This window comes from Macrobrachium rosenbergii, chromosome 53, assembly GCF_040412425.1.
Source record: "Macrobrachium rosenbergii isolate ZJJX-2024 chromosome 53, ASM4041242v1, whole genome shotgun sequence".
Classification (NCBI taxonomy): Eukaryota; Metazoa; Arthropoda; class Malacostraca; order Decapoda; family Palaemonidae; genus Macrobrachium; species Macrobrachium rosenbergii.
The window spans coordinates 331,270-355,323 of NC_089793.1; the positions used below are offsets into that span (position 1 = coordinate 331,270).

General features: G+C 37.7%; 2 protein-coding genes across 4 annotated transcripts in view; one reads left to right on the forward strand and one right to left on the reverse strand.

Moving 5' to 3' along the window:
- Window positions 1-24,054, forward strand: part of Pgant5 (polypeptide N-acetylgalactosaminyltransferase 5) — a 665,995-nt gene that overhangs the window by 148,874 nt on the left and 493,067 nt on the right. The window lies entirely within an intron of this gene.
- On the reverse strand, window positions 7,817-19,914 carry LOC136834038 (uncharacterized). Its single transcript, XM_067096296.1, has 3 exons — window positions 19,876-19,914; window positions 11,924-12,214; window positions 7,817-8,563 (listed from the first exon to the last, which is right to left on the reverse strand). Exons 1-3 carry the CDS (start codon window positions 19,912-19,914, stop codon window positions 7,817-7,819), a joined length of 1,077 nt encoding a protein of 358 aa, XP_066952397.1.

The window sequence follows — 24,054 nt, forward strand, 5'->3', positions numbered from 1 at the left end:
TAGGTACGTTTGAAAGCATTGTAGCTATCAAAGCGCGTAAGCGCGTCAGTCCAGAAACAAAACGCCTTGAACAGTGTATTTCGAAAAAGATGCGCACCACCGAGTGTCTTTTATTAGTCACTATCCCTTTCACCCCCTCGAATATTTCCTCATATCTTTTATAATGCCAGGAACTCACTCTCTCTCTCTCTCTCTCTCTCTCTCTCTCTCTCTCTCTCTCTCTCTCTCTCTTATTATATTTGACTTTTGGCTTTATGTGCCGTCTGGGTGACCCCTCTTACCGGTGAACAAAAGGAGATCCGTTTGTTTATGTGTTCCCTCCCCTGAGGAGTTTTCATTTGTGTTGCTTTGTTGCCCGAAGAAGACTATTTCCCTGACATTGGTTTTGTTGGTGTAAGACTGCAAATCAATATTTTTGGTCTTTTTTACCAGCGCTGAGCACGAAGCATGACAGGTTATTGGACTTTGATGTAGAACTTTGCTCTGAATTGGCTGGGTTAGGCCTAGAACTTTGCTCTGAATTGGCTGGGTTAGGTTTAGAACTTTGCTCTGAATTGGCTAAGTTAGGTTTAGAAACTTTGTTCTGAATTGGTTTAGTCTAGAACTTTGCTCTGAATTGGAATTGGCTGAACTTGCTCTGAATTGGCTGGGTTAGGTCTAGAACTTTGCTCTGAATTGGCTGGGTTAGGTCTAGAACTTTGCTGTGAATTGGCTGGGTTAGGTCTAGAACTTTGCTCTGAATTGGCTGGGTTAGGTCTAGAACTTTGCTCTGAATTGGCTGGGTTAGGTCTAGAACTTTGCTCTGAATTAGGTCTAGAACTTTGCTTGAAGTTCTAGAACTTTGCTGTGAATTAGCTGGGTTAGGTCTAGAACTTTGCTCTGAACTGGGTTTTAGAACTTTGCTCTGAATTGGCTGGGTTAGGTCTAGAACTTTGCTCTGAATTAGCTGGAGTTTATTGAATATACCTGCCACTAGTACTACAGCTCATTGGACGTCACTCTAGAACTGTGCTAAGAGTTAGTTGGTGTTTGTTAAGCATGACTACCTCTAGTACTGTTAGTACTGGTACTTCTTTTACGTCCTTTTCTTCTTCCACTGGTGATGGTTTATCAAGGTTCGTCCAGTCCCTTAAACTACCACAATCTCTCTCTCTCTCTCTCTCTCTCTCTCTCTCTCTCTCTCTCTCTCTCTCTCTCTCGCAGTGACTTCAAGACACGTTCTTGTTCGAATAAATTATCTATGTATGCTGACACGTGAAGATTTTCTCTCAGTCGATCTTTGTTTTTAGGGTGTCGAACCGAATTTGGGTTTTGACCTGACTGTGCGTTTTCTGTTGGATCATGAGCTTTCAAAGAATAAAGCCTTGATATAGTATTAATAGAATAAAGCCTTGATGGTATTAAAACGATAAAGCCTTGATGACATTAAAACGATAAAGCCTTGATGATATTAAAGCCGTAAAGCCTTGATGATAAGGTGGAGTGTTTCAGGTTTGGTTAGGTATAGAATTGGATGCAGAAGAATTAATGAAGAAATTGTTTTAATTTGAAATGTATATTAATTCGTCTTGAATGTTGTTTTACCCACCTTAATCATTGGGAACTTTGAAAGACACATATATATATATGCACACACACACACACACCCTGTTCATGAATGCATACATACATACATACATACATACATATGTATATACATACAACTGTACGTACATTTTCGTATCGACGGAAGACAGAAGACAAGGCAAACACTTAGGGGAAATGCTTCCCCACTCACCTCGTTCCCTTTGCGGTCATTTGGAAGCTAGCAGTTGAGAGCTTTCGCCACTCAGGGAACTCATTTTTATCCTTGTGTCTTTTTTTTTTTTTTTTTTTTTACTGGAAGGAAGTATCGCCCCAGATGAGGTCGCCGGAGGCCTGTAGTGCGGCGTAAACGAACGCCGTTACGACGCGACTTGGCGGGCTTTATGGCGTTAATCTGCAAATGGCGCTCTTTGCAACGTTCGGAGTCTTGTTAGAAAGTCTTTTTTTTTTTTATATACTTTAAGACTTTTCTTAGTCTTGAGTGTCCTTTGAACTAATTTATATTATCTGATATTGACGCACATTCGAGATATTTTGAGTTAAATTCCTGAAATGGTTGGATACACAATACATAGGCCTAAAACTCTTTACACTGTTCTGGGTCTTGTTAGAATTTTTTTTTTTTTAGTGTTTAGTGGTTTTGGACTAACTTTTATTATCTGATATTCACTCACGTTCGGGATATTTTGAGTTAAATTCATGAAATGACTGGATACACAATAAGTAGGCCTAGAACTATTTACAATGTTCTGGGTCTTGTTAGAATTTTTTTTTTTTTTTAGCCTTTAGTGGTCTTTGGACTAATTTATATTATCCTGATATTTACTCACATTCTAGATATTTTGAGTTAAATTCCTGAAATGATTGGATACAGAACACATAGGCCTAGAACTCTACACTGTTCTGGGTCTTGTTAGAATTTTTTTTTCAGTCTTTAGTGGTCTTTGGACTAATTTATACTCGTATTATCTGATATTTACTCACATTCGAGATATTTTGAGTTAAATTCCTGAAATGATTGGATACACAATACATAGGCCTAGAACTCTTTACACTGTTCTTGGTCTTGTTAGAATTTGTTTTTTCCGTTTAAGCCTTTTCTTACTTTCTGCTGGTCTTTATTCTCATTTATTTTATCTGACAGCTACTAATATTCAAGAACTTTAGGAGTTAAATTCCTGAAATGAAGGGATGCAGGATACGTAGTCTTTGGATTCTCTCTGCAGTGCAGGGGTCTTGTTAGAAATTATTATTTTTTTTTTTAGCCTTTCCTTATTTTTAATGGTCTTTAAACTCATTTACATTATCCGACAGTTACTTACATTCCGGGGATTTTGAATTAAATCTGGGAATGAAGGACACAAAATACATAGGCCTAGAACTCTGAAATGTGCTTCAGTCCCGGCAACACAGACAGGACAGAGTTTGCTGTCGTGCAGCTGTGAGATCGATAAACGTCCACAGCGCTCAGCCACAGCTAATCGCTCCTGTTAGCTTGGCACCACCGGATTTGGAAGCGGTCGATTGTATACAGTGGGTGTTGGCTATTTTGTCCAGGTTTTGAGACCAAGGGAAGCTCAATCTGTCACTTGCGAATGGACTGAAGTTTAACAGAGTTGGCAGACCTTTGTATGATTCAGGTTGATTGATTGTAAAGAGTGTGGTGTCACAACTTTCAGTGTCATAACTGTCTTGAGGTGAGGAACACATTCATGTGAGACAGGTTGATTGATTGTAAAGTATTTGGTGTCACAACTTACAGTGTCATAACTGACTTGAGGTGAGGAACAAATTCTTGTGAGACAGATCGATTGATTGTAAATTAGTTTGTGTCACAGGTAACTGGGTGACTAATTAAATAAGTGGACATAAACCTTACTTGAATAATAAATTGTATTTAAAAAAATAGCAATAATACAGCGAGAGAAGAGAACAAATTCAAAAAATCTAAAATGCCCTCTAGACAATGAAGTTTCGCTGAAGTTCTTAGAAGAAAAATAGCACCTGAGAAGATATTATAAAACATCTCATTGGAAAACTTGTCATCTCAGAGCCCCCTGCTTGAAGGTACCTGACTGTACAAACTTGAGAAAGGACCCTTGAATTATTAAAAGTATATAATGAAACTAAAAAAAACTTTACAGTATTTCGACCGTATGACCCATTTTGTACATTTTCTCATGTGTGTGATAACTTCCCACTTTGTTATGTAAGTGGATGATTAAAAATGGTAAAAAATGGTGTTGTGGCCATACTTTGTAATTAATGATTATTAAATTATTAAAGGGACCTTCTTGGCCTTCTTTACAAACGAAGATACACCCCTAATTATTAAATTATTAAATGGGACCTTTTGGGCCTTCTTTATAAACAAAGTTACACACCTAATTATTAAATTATGAAATGGAACCTTCTTGGGCTTCTCTACAACAAACGAAGATACATCCCTAATTACTAGATTATTAAATGGGACCTACTGGGCCCGTATTCATAAATTCACGTGTCAAATGAGGTCAGGGGCGATGTTAATCCTTCGCCTTCCCCTCCCTCAGGTAGTTAGGTAGGTAGGTAGGTAGCTGTCCGCCGAAGTCTTAGGGATCATCGCCTGCCCAGGACGATCTCTGGCAGACATTGGGTTCTGTTCTGGGGCTGCTTAAGTCATGACGGCTGCTTCGCCTCTCGTGGGAAATCAGGGATCTGGATTAAGACTGCTCCAAGAACTCCTCCTTCTTCTTCTTATTCTCCTTCTTCTCTTCTCCTTCACCTCCTCAAACTCTTCTTCTTCCTCTTCTTCTTCGTCTTTTTCTTGCTGACTCCTGTCTCTCCCTGTCACCTGAGAAAAGAAAGTTTTGTGTGTGTTTTTTTGTGCCTTGAGAGAATAATGTAAAAATTACTACCTGCTGAGTTCGTTTACTTTCAGAGAGGTAGTTTCTATACAGTTTCTGTATAGGTAAATAGATATTTATTTATTTATGTATTTATTTATTTTATAATACGCAGTTCTCATACTGGAAAAGTTGGCTTCAGAGGATTGTCAACCTCATATTCCTGTCTAACCTGGTTGCAGCCCCTCACACACACACACACACTCTCTCTCTCTCTCTCTCTCTCTCTCTCTCTCTCTCTCTATATATATATATATATATATATATATATATATATATATATATATATTTAAAGTAAACCGAGGTGATAGTTTAGAAAAATATACATAAACATAGAGACAGGAAATATGGAATATTTTACCCATAATACCTCTGTTATCATTAGGTAAACTTACATCAAACGGTTGACAGTCTCCTAAACACCTGATTTACCATCAAAAACTTCATAGGAGCCTTTGATGTGAAAAGGAACACGGCTGGATTAATGTTCCTTCTCATGAACACACACTCAGCTGATGCTGCCTTTATCACAACCTCCATGTAGTGATTCAGGAAGCAATCCTGCTGTTTTTGTTGTTGTTGTAGTGCTAACACATTGATCCGTTGCACAGCAACGTGCTTCATGTAATATGGAACCATTCCCTTTAAAGGAGATGTTTATCAGATGTTAATTACGATTTTCTGCCTGTAATTAGTGGAACTTCTCCTCTTGTAAACATACGAACAATAGCCTTAGCTGCAGGTGGTGTTTTGAAGCTCACTGGAACCACCTTTGCAAACTTTTCTCTCGAAAGGAATAAGAGATTGGGATCTTTTCTTCATTTTGTAAGTCGAGTCCAGTGGTTTGGGAGATGTGTCTTTTTGCAGCCCAGGCCCGATGGACACAAGGAGAGTTAGAAGGGTAAAGTTCTTATTTTTTGTAATATAAATGAATTTATGGATTTTTTTTTTTTGGTAGCAATTCTCGAAAGGGAAAAAGTCAGAATCATTTCTTTCTTATGTAAAAGTCAAGTCCAGTGGGTTGGGAAATCTGGTGTCTTTTAGTAGCCCAGACTCGAGGGACACAGTGAAATTGAAGGAGGTAAAGGTTCTTTTTTATGCCATTTTTTCTATTTTTTCTTCCTTTTTTAAGAGCAAATGTCCAGTGGTTTGCGGAAACCTCATGTCTTTTTGTAGCCCAGAACCGAAGAACGCTAGAAAAATGAAGGAAATAGGTAATTTTTTATGTAAAGGAATGATAGATATTTTTTGCACCTTGTAAAGGAATACTCTTCTTTCCTTTCTTAAGAGCATTAGTTTGGGAAATCTAGCGTCCTTCGGTAGCCCAGACTCGGTGGACACAGGGAATATTAAGAAAGTAAGGTGGATTTTTCGAAACTTTCTTGCGTTGTTCAACAAGTTGCTAGATTAAAACACACGTCCTTACTTAGAAATTATTCTCTCTCTCTCTCTCTCTCTCTCTCTCTCTCTCTCTCTCTCTCTCTCCTTCCTTTCTCAGAAATTATTCTCTTTCACTCTCTCCTCCTCAGAAATTATCCTCTCTCTCTCTCTCTCTCTCTCTCTCTCTCTCTCTCTCTCTCTCTCTCTCTCTCTCTCCTCTCTCCTCCCCTTTCTCAGAAGCGGCCGAAGCATCCAGCCTGAGGTTTTAGGATAAGTCTGACAGGACGCCTCATCTCCTGTCGTTGACGTCAGAAGCGGAAAAAGAATCCGTAGAGTCAAGACGGCACAAGTTTTTCTTTGCTCTCTCTCTCTCTCTCTCTCTCTCTCTCTCTCTCTCTCTCTCTCTCTCTCGTTATTTATGAAACTTTCGCTGTCTCGTTTGAGTTTGGCAGAATATAGCTTTGTTCCAGGGCCTCTCCGAATCATTGATGATCTGGGAGTGGCTACAGATTTTCCGGAGGAAAGATAATATTTTTTCCCATCGGGAAGAAAATATCTTTTTTCCTAAGGAAAAATAGATTTTTTTCTCGTCGGGAAGAAATATATTTTTTCTTGAGGAAAAAATATATTTTTTCCCATCGGGAAGAAAATATCGGAACGAAAATTAAAACTATTTTCTTCCACAAGAGGGAATGATATTTTTTCTAGGAAAAGAAGGATGTTTCTTTCGTGTAGAGGAAGATTATTTATTCCTTACAAGAGGATGATTTATTTTTCTAGTAAAGAAAAATATATATTTTTTCTATTATGAGAAATTTATTTTATCCCCTCGAATAGAAAAATATGTTTCCTCTAATGGAGGAAATTATATTTTTTCCCCAGAATTGAAGAATATATATTTCTTCCGAAAAGGGAAAAGCATTCGGCCTGAAGAATGGAAATGTACTTCTCCACGAGAAGGGGAACACGTATTTTCTATGCTAAGGGGAAGATATATTTCTTCCACGAATGGAAGATACTTATATTCCTCCTCGAATGGAAAGATATATTCCCTACTCGAAGGCAGATATATTTCCTCATCGAAGAGGAAGATACGTTCCCCCCTCGAAGGGGAATTTATAAGATATATATTCCCCCCCACGAAGGGGAAGATATATTTCCCCAACTAATGGAAATATACTTTTCCACAAGGAGGAAAGATATATTTTCTCCGCGAATCAAAGGGAAGATATTAATGGAAATGTATTTTTACTAAGGAAGGAAAGATATATTTACTCCGTGAAGGGTAAGAAATATTTCTCCAAGAACGGAAATATATTTTATTCTCAAGAACTCAAACGTGAAGGGAAAGGTATTTTACCTTCCGAAAACGAAAATATATTCTTCCCCAAGAACGGAAATATATTTCTACCCCACGAAGGTATTACCTGGGGAGGGGGGGGGAGGGTGTTGAAGGGGGGGAGATTCCCCTCCAACAAAACCGAGAAAAACATTTCTGAAAACGGCGGGAAAAGAATTGCCCCTGTTTTGACGTATATTATACTGTTCTGGCATCGAGAGACCTCCATTGACAAGCGTCAGAATTTAGAGTCTTCCCAGAGGGTCAACTTGTTTCAGCGGACCGGAAAATGTCTTTATATATAAATAAATATTTATTATTATATATTTATTATGTTTGTAGTTTTGTGGGTTTTTGTATTCCCTGTGTATTTATTTGAGTTTTTCTATTTGAATTTTGTTATTTATTGATATGTATAGGACTTGTTCTGGTATTTAGCGCCAGAAAGTGCCAGTATGTGTGTATATGTATATATATATATATATAGATATATATATATATATATATATATATATATATATATATATATATATATATATATATATATATATATATTTCTTTTCCATTGCTTTCTTTCTGGTCTGGTGTATGAAAGGGCATTAAGTTCCCTGTCCTGTTGACCTTGCTCTTAAATTGAAATCCCTGCAATCCGTCCTCTTCCTCCTCCTCCTCCTCCCTCCTCTTCCTTCCTCTTCTTTTTCTTCTTCGTCTTCTTCTTCTCCTCGCCTGTCTTTAGACTGTCATCCTGGACGCTCTCCTTCTCCGAAATCCATCCTTTCCTCCTCCTCTTCTTCTTCTTCTTCTTCTTCTTCTTCTTCTTCTTCTTCTTCTTCTTCTTCTTCTCGGCTCTGTAGACTGCTGCATCCTCTCCCTCCTCCTCCTCCTCCCTCCTCCTCCTCCCCTCCTCTCTTCTTCTTTCTTCTTCTTCTTCTTCTTCTTCTCGGCTTCTTGTGGAGCTCGTTATCCTTCTTCTTTCTCTTTCTTCTCCTCCTCCTCCTCCTCCTCCTCCTCCTCCTCCTCCTCCTCCTCCTCCTCCTCTTCTTTTCTTCTTCGTCTTCTTCTTCTCCTCGCCTGTCTGTAGACTGTCATCCTGGACGCTCTCCTTCTCCGAAATCCATCCTTTCCTCCTCCTCTTCTTCTTCTTCTTCTTCTTCTTCTTCTTCTTCTTCTTCTTCTTCTTCTCGGCTCTGTAGACTGTTATCCCTCCTCCTCCTCCTCCTCTTCTTCTTTTCTTCTTCTTCTTCTTCTTCTTCTTCTCGGCTTTGTAGACTGTTATCCCGGACGCTCTTTGCTCTCCTCCTCCTCCTCCTCCTCCTCCTCCTCCTCCTCCTCCTCCTCCTCCTCCTCCTCCTCCGAAGGCCAAACGTTGTTGTTGCTGGTTTGTTGCTTCCTCGCATTGTTACTCTCAAGAGGTTCATTTTGGCCGTTGCATTGTGATTGGTCAGGTTGTCAGGAGGTTGGAGCCTTCCCTTTTTCATCCTTCTTCTTCTTCTTCTTCTTCTTCTTCTTCTTCTTCTTCTTCTTCTTCTTCTTCTTCTTCTTCTTCTTTTCCTTTGATTTGGTTTTTGTTTTTGTTTTTTCCTCAGATCTTTTATGTTTTTTTTTGTTGTTTGGATTTTTTAAAGTTAGGTCGGGAATCGTGGTTGTTTATATCTCTCTCTCTCTCTCTCTCTCTCTCTCTCTCTCTCTCTCTCATTTTGCTTTATCATATATATGGGTCCCCTCTCCCCTTACCTGTCCATTATGCTTTGTCAGTAATAAGGGCCACTAGTAGCAGTTTAAAGCAGTTACTAATATCAGTTTCAGCAGTTACTAGTATCAGTTATAGCAGTTTATGGCAGTTATTAGTAAGTTTTAGCAGTTACTAGTAGCAGTTTATAGCAGTTACTAGTAAGTTTTAGCAGTTACTATTAGCAGTTTTAGCAGTTACTAGAAACAGTTTTAGCAGTTACTAGTAGCAGTTTTAGCAGTTACTGGTAACAGTTTATAGCAGTTACTAGTAACAGTTTATAGCAGTTACTAATAACAGTTTTAGGTAACAGTTAGCAGTTACTGGTAACAGTTTATAGCAGTCACTAGTAACAGTTTATAGCAGTTACAAGTAGCAGTTTTAGCCGTTACTACTGCTGCTGATAAACAGTTAATAAACAGATACAAATAAGAACAAGTTTGGGTGGTATATCTGAGCAGGTAAATTTCAGAGACACTTGGCAAGCTAATTTCGGCCGTATTGTCCCTTGGAATAAGGAGTTGTTGGAGTGCTGAGTAAATACACTTGGAGGAGGAGGCAATTAAGGGACAAGGAGAGTCTCTCTCTCTCTCTCTCTCTCTCTCTCTCTCTCTCTCTCTCTCTCTCTCTCTCTGTGATATGGTCCGAGTAGACGTCTCTGTCTCTCTCTTTGTGATATAATCTGAATAGGCCTCTCTCTCTCTCTCTCTCTCTCTCTCTCTCTCTGATATCTCTCTGATCATTCCCCAATGTGATATGCCTGAATAGGCATCATTCCCCCTCTCTCTCTCTCTCTCTCTCTCTCTCTCTCTCTCTCTCTCTCTCTGAATAGGCATCATTCCCTCTCTCTCTCTCTCTCTCTCTCTCTCTCTCTCTCTCCAGGGAACAATTATCATATGCTCATGACACTTCTTAAAGGTGCGGTGTGGGGACGGGGTTGGTTGCCTCAAGTTGCTTTTGTTTTTATTGTTGATGATGCCACAACTTGCCTGATTGAATGCAGCATTATTAAGGAGCTGACGTAATGATAGTGGTAGGGTTGATAGTGGTGACTGCTCACTATTCATTGTGAAATTGACGGCCATAGTTCATACCCTTGAATTCGTGCGTCGGAAGTACAAAAAAAACAAGTAAAAAATGAGCCGAAGTTTCTTCGGCGCAATCGAGTTTTCTTTACAGCCGCTACAGCGTATATTCAAGGCCACCGAAAATAAATCCGTCTTTCGGTGGTCTCGGTGTAATGCTATATGAGCCTCGGGCAGTGAAACTTTAACCACGGCCCGGTGGTGGCCTGCCCTATATCGTTGCCAGAAGCACGATTATGGGTAACATTAACCTAAAGCAAAATAAAAACTACTGAGGCTAGAGGGCTACAATTTGGTATGCGTGATGATTGGAGGATGGATGATCAACATACCAATTTGCAACCCTCTAGCCTCACTAGGTTTTAAGATCTGAGGGCGGACAGAAAAAGCGCGAACAGAATAAAGTGCGGACGGATAGACAAAGCCGGCACAATAGTTTTCTTTTACAGAAAACTAAAATGGTAAAAATTTCATTATTTTTCAATTAACAAATTCTGGGAAATCTGTTGTGGCAGGAGACTGAAATGGGAAAAATGGGGAGGGTTGGGATAGGTTCCCATTCCATTGTATTTGTAATGAAAGATAAATTTCAAATTGTTACTTTTAATTCCAATACACTTTTGTTTTATTGATTAGTAGGAACGCTTAAATCCACTGTCACTGCATATCGTTTCAATTAGTTAATATGTATATTTATATATATACTGTATATATATACACATGTATGGATATAAATATTTATATATACGTATATATGTAAATATATATTTATATATAAATATATATATTTATATATATAAATATATATTTACATACATATGCACACACACATATATATATCCATGTGTATATAATATATAATATATATTTATATATATATATATATATATATATATTATATATATTTATATATAAATATTTACATATATATATATATATATATATATATATATATATATTTATATCTTTACATATATATATATATATATATATATATATATATATATATATATATATATATATATATATATATATATACTGTATATATAAACAGGATAAAAACTGTCAACCTTTGAAATAGTTGTATGACCTGAAGCTCTTTCCAGTCGGTAATTTCAAAGAGAGATTGCTTTCGAGTCGAGTGATTTATTTAGCGGCCTTTGCGACACACCTTATTACGAATGTATAAGTAGCGCAAGTCCTTTGTGGCTCTGCGTTATTGAGCCACTGAGCCCATCATGTAGCCCGTGGCTCCTTGTCTTTGTTTAAAGGGCAGCTCGTGCATACTTCGTCAGGGAGGGGAGAGACGGTCTGGCTAATGCATAAATTAGGTCCTGTGATTTTACCGGCGGCGTACATAGGAGACGCCCCCCCACGCCCCTCCCCCCCCCCCGGTTTTAGGGCGAATTGCCGTCTAGGTATTATGGGGCGTGGTACGGATAGCCTTGGGAATTGTTTTGTATGTATCAGTTCATTGTTTTGGGAAGAGATTAGTAGAATTGAATGATTTATATATATATTTATATATATATATATATATATATATATATATATATATATATATATATATATATATATATATATATATATATATATATAAAATATAACATTATGTCGTAAACGATTAGAATTAGTCACGTAATAATAATAATAACAATAATAATAATAATAATTATTATAATAAGGATTATTATTATTGTGTGTGTGTATTATTATTAAATTCTCTCTTTACATACGATTAATTTTGTTATTATGACCTTTTATCACCCAGATCCGTAAATAACAAATTATTATTATTATTATTATTATTATTATTATTATTATTATTATTATTATTATTATTATTATTATTAAACAGCCTCTTCATACAGCACCAATTTATGGAGTTTTTTTCCATCCCCCCCTCCTTCATAACCACCACCTCCTCCTCCTCCTCCTCCTCCTCCTCCTCCTCCTCCTCCTCCTCCTCCTCCTCCTCCTCCTCCTCCTCCTCCTCCGAGTAATATTGTTGAATCCATGAAGCGATAATTTGGTGAACGCGTACGTTGCTGTCAGGAGAATTGGAGTTTTCTTTCCTGTTCCCGTTTATCCTTTTATTTGGGGAGGTGGGTGGTCCTCCTCCTCCTCCTCCTCCTCCTCCTCCTCCTCCTCCTCCTCCTCCTCCTCCTCCTCCTCCTCCTCCTCCTCCTCCTTCTAAGTGTGGAAACGTGTCCTAAAATATAGATAATGAGATTATCGTTATTGCGTTAAAAGGAGGAAAGGTGTGATGTATTTTATATATATTGGGGTCTTGGCGGAATTTTTCGCCATTTTTAGAATATTTTCCGTTTTCTTTCAATTTTCACCGCTGGATGAGATGATGGTTCAAGTAATGAGGAGAGAGAGAGAGAGAGAGAGAGAGAGAGAGAGAGAGAGAGAGAGAGAGAGAGAGAGAGAAATTTCAAGTAGTGTAACCGCCGTCCGTGTTTTAATTTTTGTCACTGGAAGGAGAGAGAGAGAGAAAGAATCATTTATATTTTCGTTTCTGTCCTGTTAGTGTTTACCGTCTCTCTCTCTCTCTCTCTCTCTCTCTCTCTCTCTCTCTCTCTCTCTCTCTCAGAACACAGCTGCCAGAGAGAGAGAGAGAGAGAGAAGAAATGTAAGAATGGTTAAAACACTGACAGGAGAGAAACGAAAATATAAATGATTCTCTCTCTCTCTCTCTCTCTCTCTCTCTCTCTCTCTCTCTCTCTCTCTCTCTTTGGCAGCAGCAGGAGCAGGACGAGGTTTGAGATGCATAATCAAGTTGTAATATTCAACTCGGTGTAGCCTGGCTTAATGCAAGTCGGCGGGACAAGGTATTGCATCTTGAAAACGCATTTAATGTGTGTCCCCCTTTCGCTTGATAACAGGCAAATAAAGTTTACTGGAAGCAGAAATTCTTCTTTTTTCTCTCTCCTCTCCCTTCGAGAGGGACGTATGTTGCATATTTTATAACGTATGTTGCATGGCAGGGTGTAATGATATATGCAACATATATTTTTTTTGATGTCCTTGCACCCTGTTGTGTGTCTTTCTTAACTGTGTAATAATTCATAAAAGAGGGATTGGATACATATTTTTTATTATATATATATATATATATATATATATATATATATATATATATATATATATATATATATGATGGTATGTATTATATAACATTCATATATGCCAAAGGTAAAAGTTTGAGTAATCAATTCTAAGGTTAATAAGTAAAAAAAAAAAAAAATAATACCGGTTCAAAAAAGTAAAATTTTTGTTTTCCTACTTTTTCAGGTAAAGGTGTTGGGGATCACAACCGGTTTCGTTCTCCACTTCGTGAGTAATAACGTCATTGTTGTTCCTACAGTTGCTTTTAGAACATTGTGTATATACACATTATATGTATACATTATTTACATATATACACTACATTATATATATATATATATATATATATATATATATATATATATTATTATATATATATATATATATATATATATATATATATATATATATATATATATATATATATATATATATATATATATATATATATATATATACATAGAGAGGAGAGAGAGAGAGAGAGAGAGAGAGAGCCAATAATAGAAATGATACCTCAACCTAAAGCCCTACCGCTATACATCCTGTTGCCTTTGATATTTGCCTAAATAACAAGCGGCCTCGTGATTTTAATGAATGACTTTTGATACAGAGCAAACAGCAGCGGCAAACGGTTTTAATATTTGTACGCTGGTGGAGTGCTTGCTTAAATATATCGTACGCGACCTCGTATTGTTTATTCGCGTGAATTACTGGTTTGCTTGCGGTTGTGTGCGTTGGATGGTTTGGAAAGTTTTCAGTTGTATGGTTGTCATTGCAACTACATTTGAGGTTTAGGAACGGAATGGACTATATATAGAATTTAGGCCACAGGCCAAGCTCTGGGACCTGTGAGGTCATTCAGCGCTGAAAGGGAAATTGAGAGTAGGAAAGTTTGAAAGGTGTAACATGGGAAAGCCTCGCAGTTGCACTATGAGACAATTATTAGGAACGGGTGGACAGCAAGATGGAAGAAAGAGAATATGGAAGGAGGTACAGTAAAAGGAATGAAAGGGGTTGCAGCTAGGGGACGAAGGAACGCTGCAAAGAAACTTAAAAACTACTAAGGCTAGAGAGCTGCAAATTGGTATGATGATCATCCACCCTCCAATCACCTAACATACCAAATTGCAGCCCTCTAGCCTCAGTAGTTTTTATTTTATTTGAGGTTAATGTTAGCTATAATCGTGCTTCTGGCAACGATATGGGACAGGCCACCACCGGGCATTAGTTAAAGTTTCATGGGCCGCTGCTCATACAGCATTATACCGAGACCACCGAAAAATAGATCTGTTTTCGGTGGCCTTGATTATACGTTATAGCGGCTGTACAGAAGAAGAAACTTCGGCGCATTTTTTACTTGTTTGATTTGTCCCCGTAGCTGAACCAAACAGATCTCAGTCCTGTTGTATTTCTTGAGGGTTCCAGGGGTCAATATTTGTCCGTGTACGACGTAATATCATATACGTACAGTTAGCTATAATTCAAAAGGTTTACAGACTCAGAGCCATTGTGTAGTCGAGTGGAAAGCCAAACATATACAGAAACTTGTCTCTCCGTCTCTTTTAGCTTCTTATCGTCGTCTTTCTTCTCCTGCCTTGTAATTTGATGTTTCATCTCTACCTCCTCCTCCTCTCAAGCGGTTGTTTAATCTGGTTGTGACGGCTGACCCTTATTCTTGTGACGCGTATTCTTGCGAGCAGCGTGCGTAAACATCGTAGCAGATTTCATGCCAGCGAAATGTTTACGGCGCTGTGCTTTTAGCAAGCGGTGATTGTGCTTGGGCGTGTGTGCAGCTAAACGTCCCTCTGCTTTTGACGTTTTTAGTGTTTTATTCCCCCTCCCCCCTTTTTCATGGGCCAGGCTGGGATTATTCCCCCTCCCCCCCGCTGGGTCATTATACTCTGCTCTGAATGAACGAGCCGAATCGCCGTTGATTTTTGCAAGTTGGGGCATCAAGATAATGGAAGGGAGCTTTTGGGGTCTCTCTCTCTCTCTCTCTCTCTCTCTCTCTCTCTCTCTCTCTCTCTCTCTCTCTCTCTCTCTCTCTCTCTCTTATTTCTCTCATTCTCTCTCTCTCTCTCTCTCTCTCTCTCTCTCTCTTCTCATCCACCTCTCTCTCTCTCTTTCTCTCTTTCTATTTTTTCTCTCTCTCTCTCTCTCTCTCATTCTCTGTATCTCTCTTTCTTGTACTCTCTTTCTTCTCTCCCTCTCCATCTCATTCTGCTACTTTCGCCCTCACTCTCCTTCTCTCTCCATCCATGTTCCTCTCTCTCTCTCTCTCTCTCTCTCTCTCTCTCTCTCTCTCTCTCTCTCTCTCTCTCATTCTTCTACTCTCTCCCCTATCCTTCTCTTTCTCTCTCCCTATCCTTCTCTTTCTCTCTCCTCCCTCTTTTATATCTCTCCCTTTCCCCTCTTCCTTTCTGTTTCTCTCCCCTTCCCTACCTCCCTCCCTCTCCCTCTCTCCCTCTCCCATGGCTCTGGCTCCGTAGCTCCATGGCTCGTACAGGCAGACATTCTCAGGTCCCCCAAGTTTGAAAGTCGTACAGGAACAGGGTCGTATAGCGGAGACTTTATCGCCCGGTATTAGTGAGAAACTGCAGGAAGTTTGAGCCATCAATTTGCTTTCATTTTATTATGCAGAGGACTTGTTCTTTTTTAGCACTTTTTAGGTTTCTAAGAAAACTATCGTGCCGGCGTTGTCTGTCCGTCCGGACTTCATTCTGTCCGCACTTTTCTCTGTCCGCCCTCAGATCTTTAAAGCTACTGAGGCTAGAGGGCTGCAAATTGGTATGTTGATCATCCACCCTCCAGTCATCAAACTTAACAAATTGCATCCCACGAGCCTCGTTAGTTTTTATTTTATTTAAGATTAAAGTTAGACATTATCGTGCTTCTGGCAACGATATAGGATAGGCTACCACCGGGCCGTGGTTAAAGTTTCATGGACTGCGGGTTATACAGCATTATACTCAGACCACCGAAAGATAGATCTTTTTTCGGTGGCCTTTATTATACGCTGTACATTTTGGGTTGGTTACTTAGTGGCATGTTAATTAGAATTAACGTTGATTGATTGTTGATTTCAGTGGAATGTCGATTTAGGTGGATGATTTTGATTGAATGTTGATTTCAGTGGAATGTTGATTTAATGTTCATTTCAGTGGAATGTTGATTGCAGTGGAATGTTGATTGAATGTTGATTTCAATGGAAACTGTTGATTTCAAATGAATGTTGATTTCAAAGGAATGTTGATTGAATGTTGATTTCAATGGAAACTGTTGATTTCAAAGGCATGTTGATTGAATGTTGTCAGTTGAATTTTGATTGAATGTTAATATCAAAGGACTGTTGATTTCGATGGAAAATGTTGACTGAATGTTGATATCAAAGGAATGTTGATTTCAGTGGAAATTGTTGATTGAATGTTGATTTCAAAAGAATGTTGATTGAATGTTGATTTCCGTGGAAAATGCTGCTTCCAAAGGAATGTTGACTGAATGTTGATGTCAGTGGAAAATGTTGAATTCATAGGAATGTTGATTTCCGTAACGAAATTTATAGCGTAACAGGAAGGGGGCGACAATTGAATATATTTAAGCGAATTGAATTATAGATTCGGGGAAATTTGATCCCTAACGAAAAGTTATGAAAAATTTTGATCGTGAGAGGGAAAGGCTGGCTCTCTCTCTCTCTCTCTCTCTCTCTCTCTCTCTCTCTCTCTCTCTCTCTCTCTCTCTCTCTCTCATAGTTTACAATCTACGTTGGTGTGCTTAATGTAGATGCTATCCAGTATTTTTATGTGCTCTCTCTCTCTCTCTCTCTCTCTCTCTCTCTCTCTCTCTCTCTCTCTCTCTCTCTCTCTCTCTCTCTCTCTTATAGTTCATAATCTACGTTGGTGTTCTTAATGTTAATGCTATCCAGTATTTTTATGTGATTCTCTCTCTCTCTCTCTCTCTCTCTCTCTCCATTTCGTTCATAATGTGAATCTTCGTCGGCGCTTTTATATAAATGCTATCATTCATTGCTATTATAACATGATTCTCTCTCTCTCTCTCTCTCTCTCTCTCTCTCTCTCTCTCTCTCTCTCTCTCTCTCTCTCTCTCTCTCTCTCTCCTTTTAGTAATAGCGCCTTGTGACTTTGATCCTCACAAGCTGGGGTGTAGAGCAATTTCTTGGCTATTTGGAGATTCTATTACCCCCTGTAATGCTTGCACCCTCGCCTTGCTGTTGTGACCTGCGCATTTTGTTTGTTTTGTTTTTCGATCTATTATTTTTTTTTGTTTTTCCATTTTACGCATTATTCTGTCCTCTTAGGAGGTTGTATTTGTTCGTATGCCCGCTTGTGTGTCCGGTAGAAAGATGATTTTTAAAAATTACCGAAAGAATTTTTAGTTTGTTTCAAAGATTCACTTGTGTTCCAAAGGAGTTGAGTTCAGCCGCCCCCTTGTGGGATACCACTTACATTATGCCGTGTCTGGCACACTGTAGATGAGACCGGAGGTTCTTTACTTTCCTTCGTTCTTAGCTGTAATGCCTTCAATTCCCCTTCTTAAATGGAATTATAATGGTTAGGGAAAATTTTCACAAAAATTTTAAAGATATTCCTATAAGATGACCTTGAAATTTTATTACTTTATGTTGTTAGAACATCGAGTAAATATAACTAACATTTTTACCTTTGGTCTTTTTCGCCATTCCCTTTATTCTCCTTGTTCTTGACTGTCTAACTCCTTTAACTTTGCTTCTGAAAATCTAAAAATGTGAGTCAGCGTTCTTGTAAAACCAATAATAATAATAATTATATAAATAATAATAATAATAGTTTAAACAACTTCATTTATTGTCATCGTCGCTTTGTTTACTTCAAGAAAAAATAGCTTCCTGCTGTTTGGTGACTGAAAATGTAAATAGCCTCCACTATTAGAGTAACTATGCTATTGATGTCCAAATAGCCTATTCCCGAAAGAAAACGGGAATAGCACAAGTAAATGACAGAGGTTTGCAAATCTCGATTGCGATTTGTAGGTAGTCATTCGTAATTCGCTTGTGCAAGCAGTAAAATTGCTTGCAGTAATGAGAGAGATAGCTGAAAGGTTTTAGTATATCCAGGGGAGGGGGTTAGGGGAGGGAGGGAAGGGAGTGGCTCATTATTGCCAGGATTTTTTATATTTGTTTGTTTGCATATCGTTAATGTGAATCCTTATTAATACCTACCATTTTATTCATTAAAATTCATCAGTTTTTTTATTGTTTGTTTAGCTTTATTGAACGTATACAGTGGAAATAACGAATGACTTCGTTATTTTATTTATCTCGTCTCTTTCGTTAAAAGTATTTAGGGCAGATTTTATTTTTTGCGCATGCGCGTCGTCTAGGCACGCATGTGTTTTATTAACTTGCAGATTATTCTGTGCTGTTCATTGTTGTGGGTCGCAGCTAAGCTCTCTCTCTCTCTCTCTCTCTCTCTCTCTCTCTCTCTCTCTCTCTCTCTCTCTCTAAATTGGACTGACAGGCACAAGCACAGGAAATACCCTCAAATGCAATTTCTGTTTCTCTTTCCTTCTCTCAAGAATTTGTCTTCCTTTTAATCAAAACGTACCCTTTCTCTCTCTCTCTCTCTCTCTCTCTCTCTCTCTCTCTCTCTCTCTCTCTCTCTCTCTCTCATACACACACAATAAATGCACACAAATGTCTTAATTGTAAATCAAAACCTCTCTCTCTCTCTCTCTCTCTCTCTCTCTCTCTCTCTCTCTCTCTCTCTCTCTCTCTCTCTCTCTCTCTCTCCTCTGAGATTCATGCTAAGGTGAGAGAATAACAATATTAAGTATATGACGGTGTGTCACAGCGCAACTGACGTATTGAACCTCTCTCTCTCTCTCTCTCTCTCTCTCTCTCTCTCTCTCTCTCTCTCTCTCTCTCTCTCTCTCTCTAATAAGGCCGTGAGTAATACGACAGGGAACACTGTTTGCGGGACGCTGCTGACGTCATCGAGCCCAAAGAGTTGTTTCAGCTCTTTTGAAGTGAAATCTCTCTCGGTTTAGAAGTAATTAAGTATAATCATTGCGGACGTAAAGCTCCTCTTGCAGTAAGGTCGAAGGTCAAGGTCAGGTTAAGCCTTGCTCGACGGGGAAGGCGTATTTGAATGGCAGTATACGACCTTGGTCGGTGGGAATGTCATTGGTCTGATGGCAGTATTCGACTGTGTGTTACCGGAACGTCATAGGTTTCAATGGCAAGATTCGGCTTTATTTTACAGAAACCTCACAGGTTTAAATGGCAAGATTTGACAACGTTTGACAGAAAGGTCGTAGGTTTTAACGTCAAGATTCGACAGCTTTTTACAGAAACGTCATGGGTTTAAATGGCAAGGTTTGACAACGTTTAACAGAAACGTCATTGAGTTTAATGGCAAGATTTGATTGTATTTTACAGAAACGTCACAGTTTTAAGTAGCAAGATTTGGCAAGCTTCAGCGTCGTTTAACAGACGCGTCTTATGTTTAAATGGCAAGATGTGGCAACATACTGTATAAGTGAAACATCATAGGTTTAAATGGCAACGTTCGACGGAGATTAACAGAAATGTCACTGGTTAAAAAGCAAGATTCTGCAGAATTTAACAGCAACGTCTTAGGTTTAAATGGCAAGATTATGAAAGGGACAATAACCTGAGCTGATTTAACAGAAACGTCATTGGTTTCAATGGCAAGTTTGGACAGCATTTAACAAAAACGATGTCAGTTTAAATGGGACAATTACCTGACCTTGTAAATTGTCTGTGGTGTATGGGGACACCATTGTCGTATTAATTAAAATTATCTATCCAAAATGCCAAATAAATTATAGAAACCAAAGTACATAGGACTGAAGCCCCTGGAGACAGGGCCGGAGAGGGCACTGGTGTAGTGTGCGGGTTGAAGCCCATTAAAAAGATTCAGGCATGTTTCATGGCAGTAACTTTCACGCACACCACAAGCAGTCCAGCTTGATGGCGCCATTGTTAATTACTAAGACTTGATAATTCACCTAATGCTTTTTATTCCCTCAAACTGGCCGTTCCGTTTTGTATCCGGTTTCATAGCATTTGTAAAGGTCGCCATTCAATTAGGTAGCGTGCAGGGGTGACCAGCATGCTGTTGTTTTTCTTTTGCATACTGCTTTTTTTTTTTTTTTGCTTTTGCGTAATGCTTTTGTTTTGGTTTTTACATGTGCTTTTGTTTTGCTTTATAATGCTTTTGTTTTACTTTTGCGTAACTGCTTTTGTTTGACTTTCGTGCAGTGCTTTTGTTATGCTTTTGCATGTTTCTTTTGTTTTGCTTTTGCATACTCTTTTTTGCTCTTGCGTATTGCTTTTGTTTTTGCTGTTGCATACTTTCTTTTTTTTTGAATTTGCAATACTGCTTTTGTTTTGCTTTTGCGTACTGTTTTTGTTCCGCTTTTACATAATGCTTTTGTTTTGCTTTTGCGTACAGCTTTTGTTTTACCTTTGCGTAATGCTTTTATTTTTCCTGAGTACTCCCCAGTCGTAGGGTTTTGTAAGGCTTCTGTTGAGCGAATTATTACCACTGAGAATGTGTTATGCCCTGCAATAATGTATATTGCATGTGCAATCGTCCGTGGGACTTAATAGTTAGTTAAGAGGTGGTGTTTATATGTCAAACCTGACAGTGTGTTTGTAAAAACAAAAACAAAAAAAAAGGATGAAACAGCGAATTATGTATTTAAAGATTCAGCATAATGGGAAAAATGTCAAGGAAGACTTCTATTGCTGATTATGAAGTGGAAAAGCATGGAAAAGAAATTATATAATATATATATATATATATATATATATATATATATATATATATATATATATATAAAATATATACATATATATATGTGTATATATATATATATATATATATATATATATATATATATATATATATATATATATATATATATATATATATATATATATATATATATATATATATATATCCACTCATAAGCATTGCAGCCTAAACTGATTATCACCTGTAGCGTTTGTCGTGGCCATGTTAATTATGCACAGGTATTCTACCGGATTCTCGCCGACTCTGTTCTTTATGCATGAGCTAATGGACTCGAACATCAGTGCATCAAAAAATCTTTGCAGTGTTGCATCAGCGGAAGCTGTGACAGTTTTGCAAGAGTGTGTGATTGACAGGTCTGTGAGTTTTGAATGGGATTTAATTGTATATTTGTGTTTGTTTGTCCGTCTGTTATCGTAATCTTTCTCTATAAAAAAATTATAGTGACACTATTGTTTTTATAGTGTCAGCGGTGCTGTTGCCATTCAAAGGGTTGACGTGTTTTAAAATGGCAAAGAAAAGACCCTCTCTCTCTCTCTCTCTCTCTCTCTCTCTCTCTCTCTCTCTCTCTCTCTCTCTTTTCCTCGAGCGTCTTTGACATTTCGCGAACTTATGTTACCAGGCTCGATCCTCAATCCCCCTCTCTCTCTCTCTCTCTCTCTCTCTCTCTCTCTCTCTCTCTCTCTCTCTCTCACCGGCGTTGTGAGTCATATTTGATCGATTTCAGGGTTTGACTCTAAATGGCAGCCAATGTTGCCCGTCATGGTCTCTTGTGCTTTGCTTGTTGAATGTCTTCTTGGGAAAGGGCAGCGAGGTTACTATATAATAATAATAATAATAATAATAATAATAATAATAATAATAATAATAATAATAATAATAATAATAATAATAATTTCTTTTTCACAAAATACATTGAAGCACCTAAACAGTAATAATAATAATAATAATAATAATAATAATAATAATAATAATAAATTTTTCCCAAAATATTTTGTATCTTTTATAATAACAGTATGATAATAATTCTATCTTAACAATAATACAGTATTTGGGGAAAAATTATTATTATAATTATTATTATTATTATTATTATTATTATTACGATAATAATAATATAATAATAATACAGTATTTGGGGAAAGATTATTATTATTATTATTATTATTATTATTATTATTATTATTATTATTATTATTGTATAAATGATTCAAAGTATTTTGGGTAAAATTTATTATCATTATCATCATCATCATTATGTCTCGAAGTATTTTAGGAAAACACAACTATTTTTGGAAACAATTGAAGGCCGCGCCGTCTGCAGAAAAACCCTCTTTCAAATCCCCACATCTTTCAAGCCTGGCCTCTTCGTAGTAATTTATGGCCTTGTCTGAGGGTTTTATTTTTGCACCAAAGGTCATATCACGGTCTATACGATGGTGCTTGTTGCCTTTGCAAGTTTTCTGGGCGATCTGATAACCCGAGACAAGTGAGAGGCTCAGCGTGGGTGATGTTGCTCGTTCAGAACTGTACTATTTCTTTTCTCTCTCTCTCTCTCTCTCTCTCTCTCTCTCTCTCTCTCTCTCTCTCTCTCTCTCTCTCTCTCTCTCTTTCTCTCTCTCTTGCAATTATTTAAAAGGGGGCGAACTTTCACTTATGAGGATCACTATGTGGCTCTCTCTCTCTCTCTCTCTCTCTCTCTCTCTCTCTCTCTCTCTCTCTCTCTCTGGTTAGAGGGCAGGTTAAGAGAGTATTACAGAGCAACTTTGTTTTTGTTATTTTTTAATAATCGGATAGAATTTTATCTCATATGATAATAAAATAATAATAATATTAATAATAATAATTATTATTATTATTATTATTATTATTATTATTATTATTATTATTATTATTAACGTAACAGTAATTAGGTATTCCATTTACCAGACTGTAGAATTAAGCAAGAATCAGGCCAAGCTTTAGTCTAGGTTTACGACAAAGAGCGTTGTTTTCTTCTCAAGAAAGCACAGGCAGCTAAGTAAACAGAAGAACCTCCTGCCTCTCTTAGCATTCATCTTGACGGGACATAAAAGCAGCTATTATTAATTCAGGTAGACAGACAACAGAGTATAAACAAGTAAAAACAGTTAAACATTGATGCGTCTTCCATGCCGGTGTGGTCAGGTTGACAACTTCTTCTTTGTCAACATTAAAGTATTTTTGTGTCCCACGTACTTTCATGCTCACCGTTTTTATTTGCTCTTATTAAGTGCTTCTTCACAGTAAAACATGTCGCGAACATGTCGGGAACTTAACGCATACATATCGCGAACATGTTGACAACATAGACATGTCTTACACGCTGGTGTAGGACAAGTTTACAACATCGTCTGTCAACAGTGAAGTATTTTTCTGTCCTAGGCACTTTCATGTACGCTTGTTCATAGTTGCTGTACTTAGGTGCTTCTCCCTGACAGCGAAACATGTCGGACACTTATTGCATACACATCATAAGCATGTTGACAACATTAAGCATCTTCTACGCCAGTATAGGACAGGTTGATAACATCGTCTCTGTCAACAATGAATTGTTTTTCTCTCCCAGGCAGTTTAATGCATGCTGTTCTTAGTCGCTTCTTCCTTAGAGTGAAACATGTCATAAACATGTCGACAACTTAATCCATATATGTCACAAACATGTTGACAAGAAGTCAACGACCGTAATGGGAGAATAACTCAGTGGCCAATGCTGGATAATCGTAAGAAGCACTTGATTAGGACTCCACAAACATTTTCTTAAGCCTGTTGAATAAAACCTTTTTTTAAAATATATATGAATAATATTTCTGAATATATTCGGTCTAAAGGGAGCTACTTTTAACAGTGTCATAATAATTTTCCTCTCTCTCTCTCTCTCTCTCTCTCTCTCTCTCTCTCTCTCTCTCTCTCTGTATAAACTTTCTTAGAACTGTTAAGTAAGACGTTTTCATTAACTAAATATATTTTATTAACAAGGAACTATATATGATGGCGTTAGAACACTTCCCCTCCCCTCTCTCTCTCTCTCTCTCTCTCTCTCTAAACTTTCTTAGAACTGTTAAGTAAGAACATTTTCATTAAC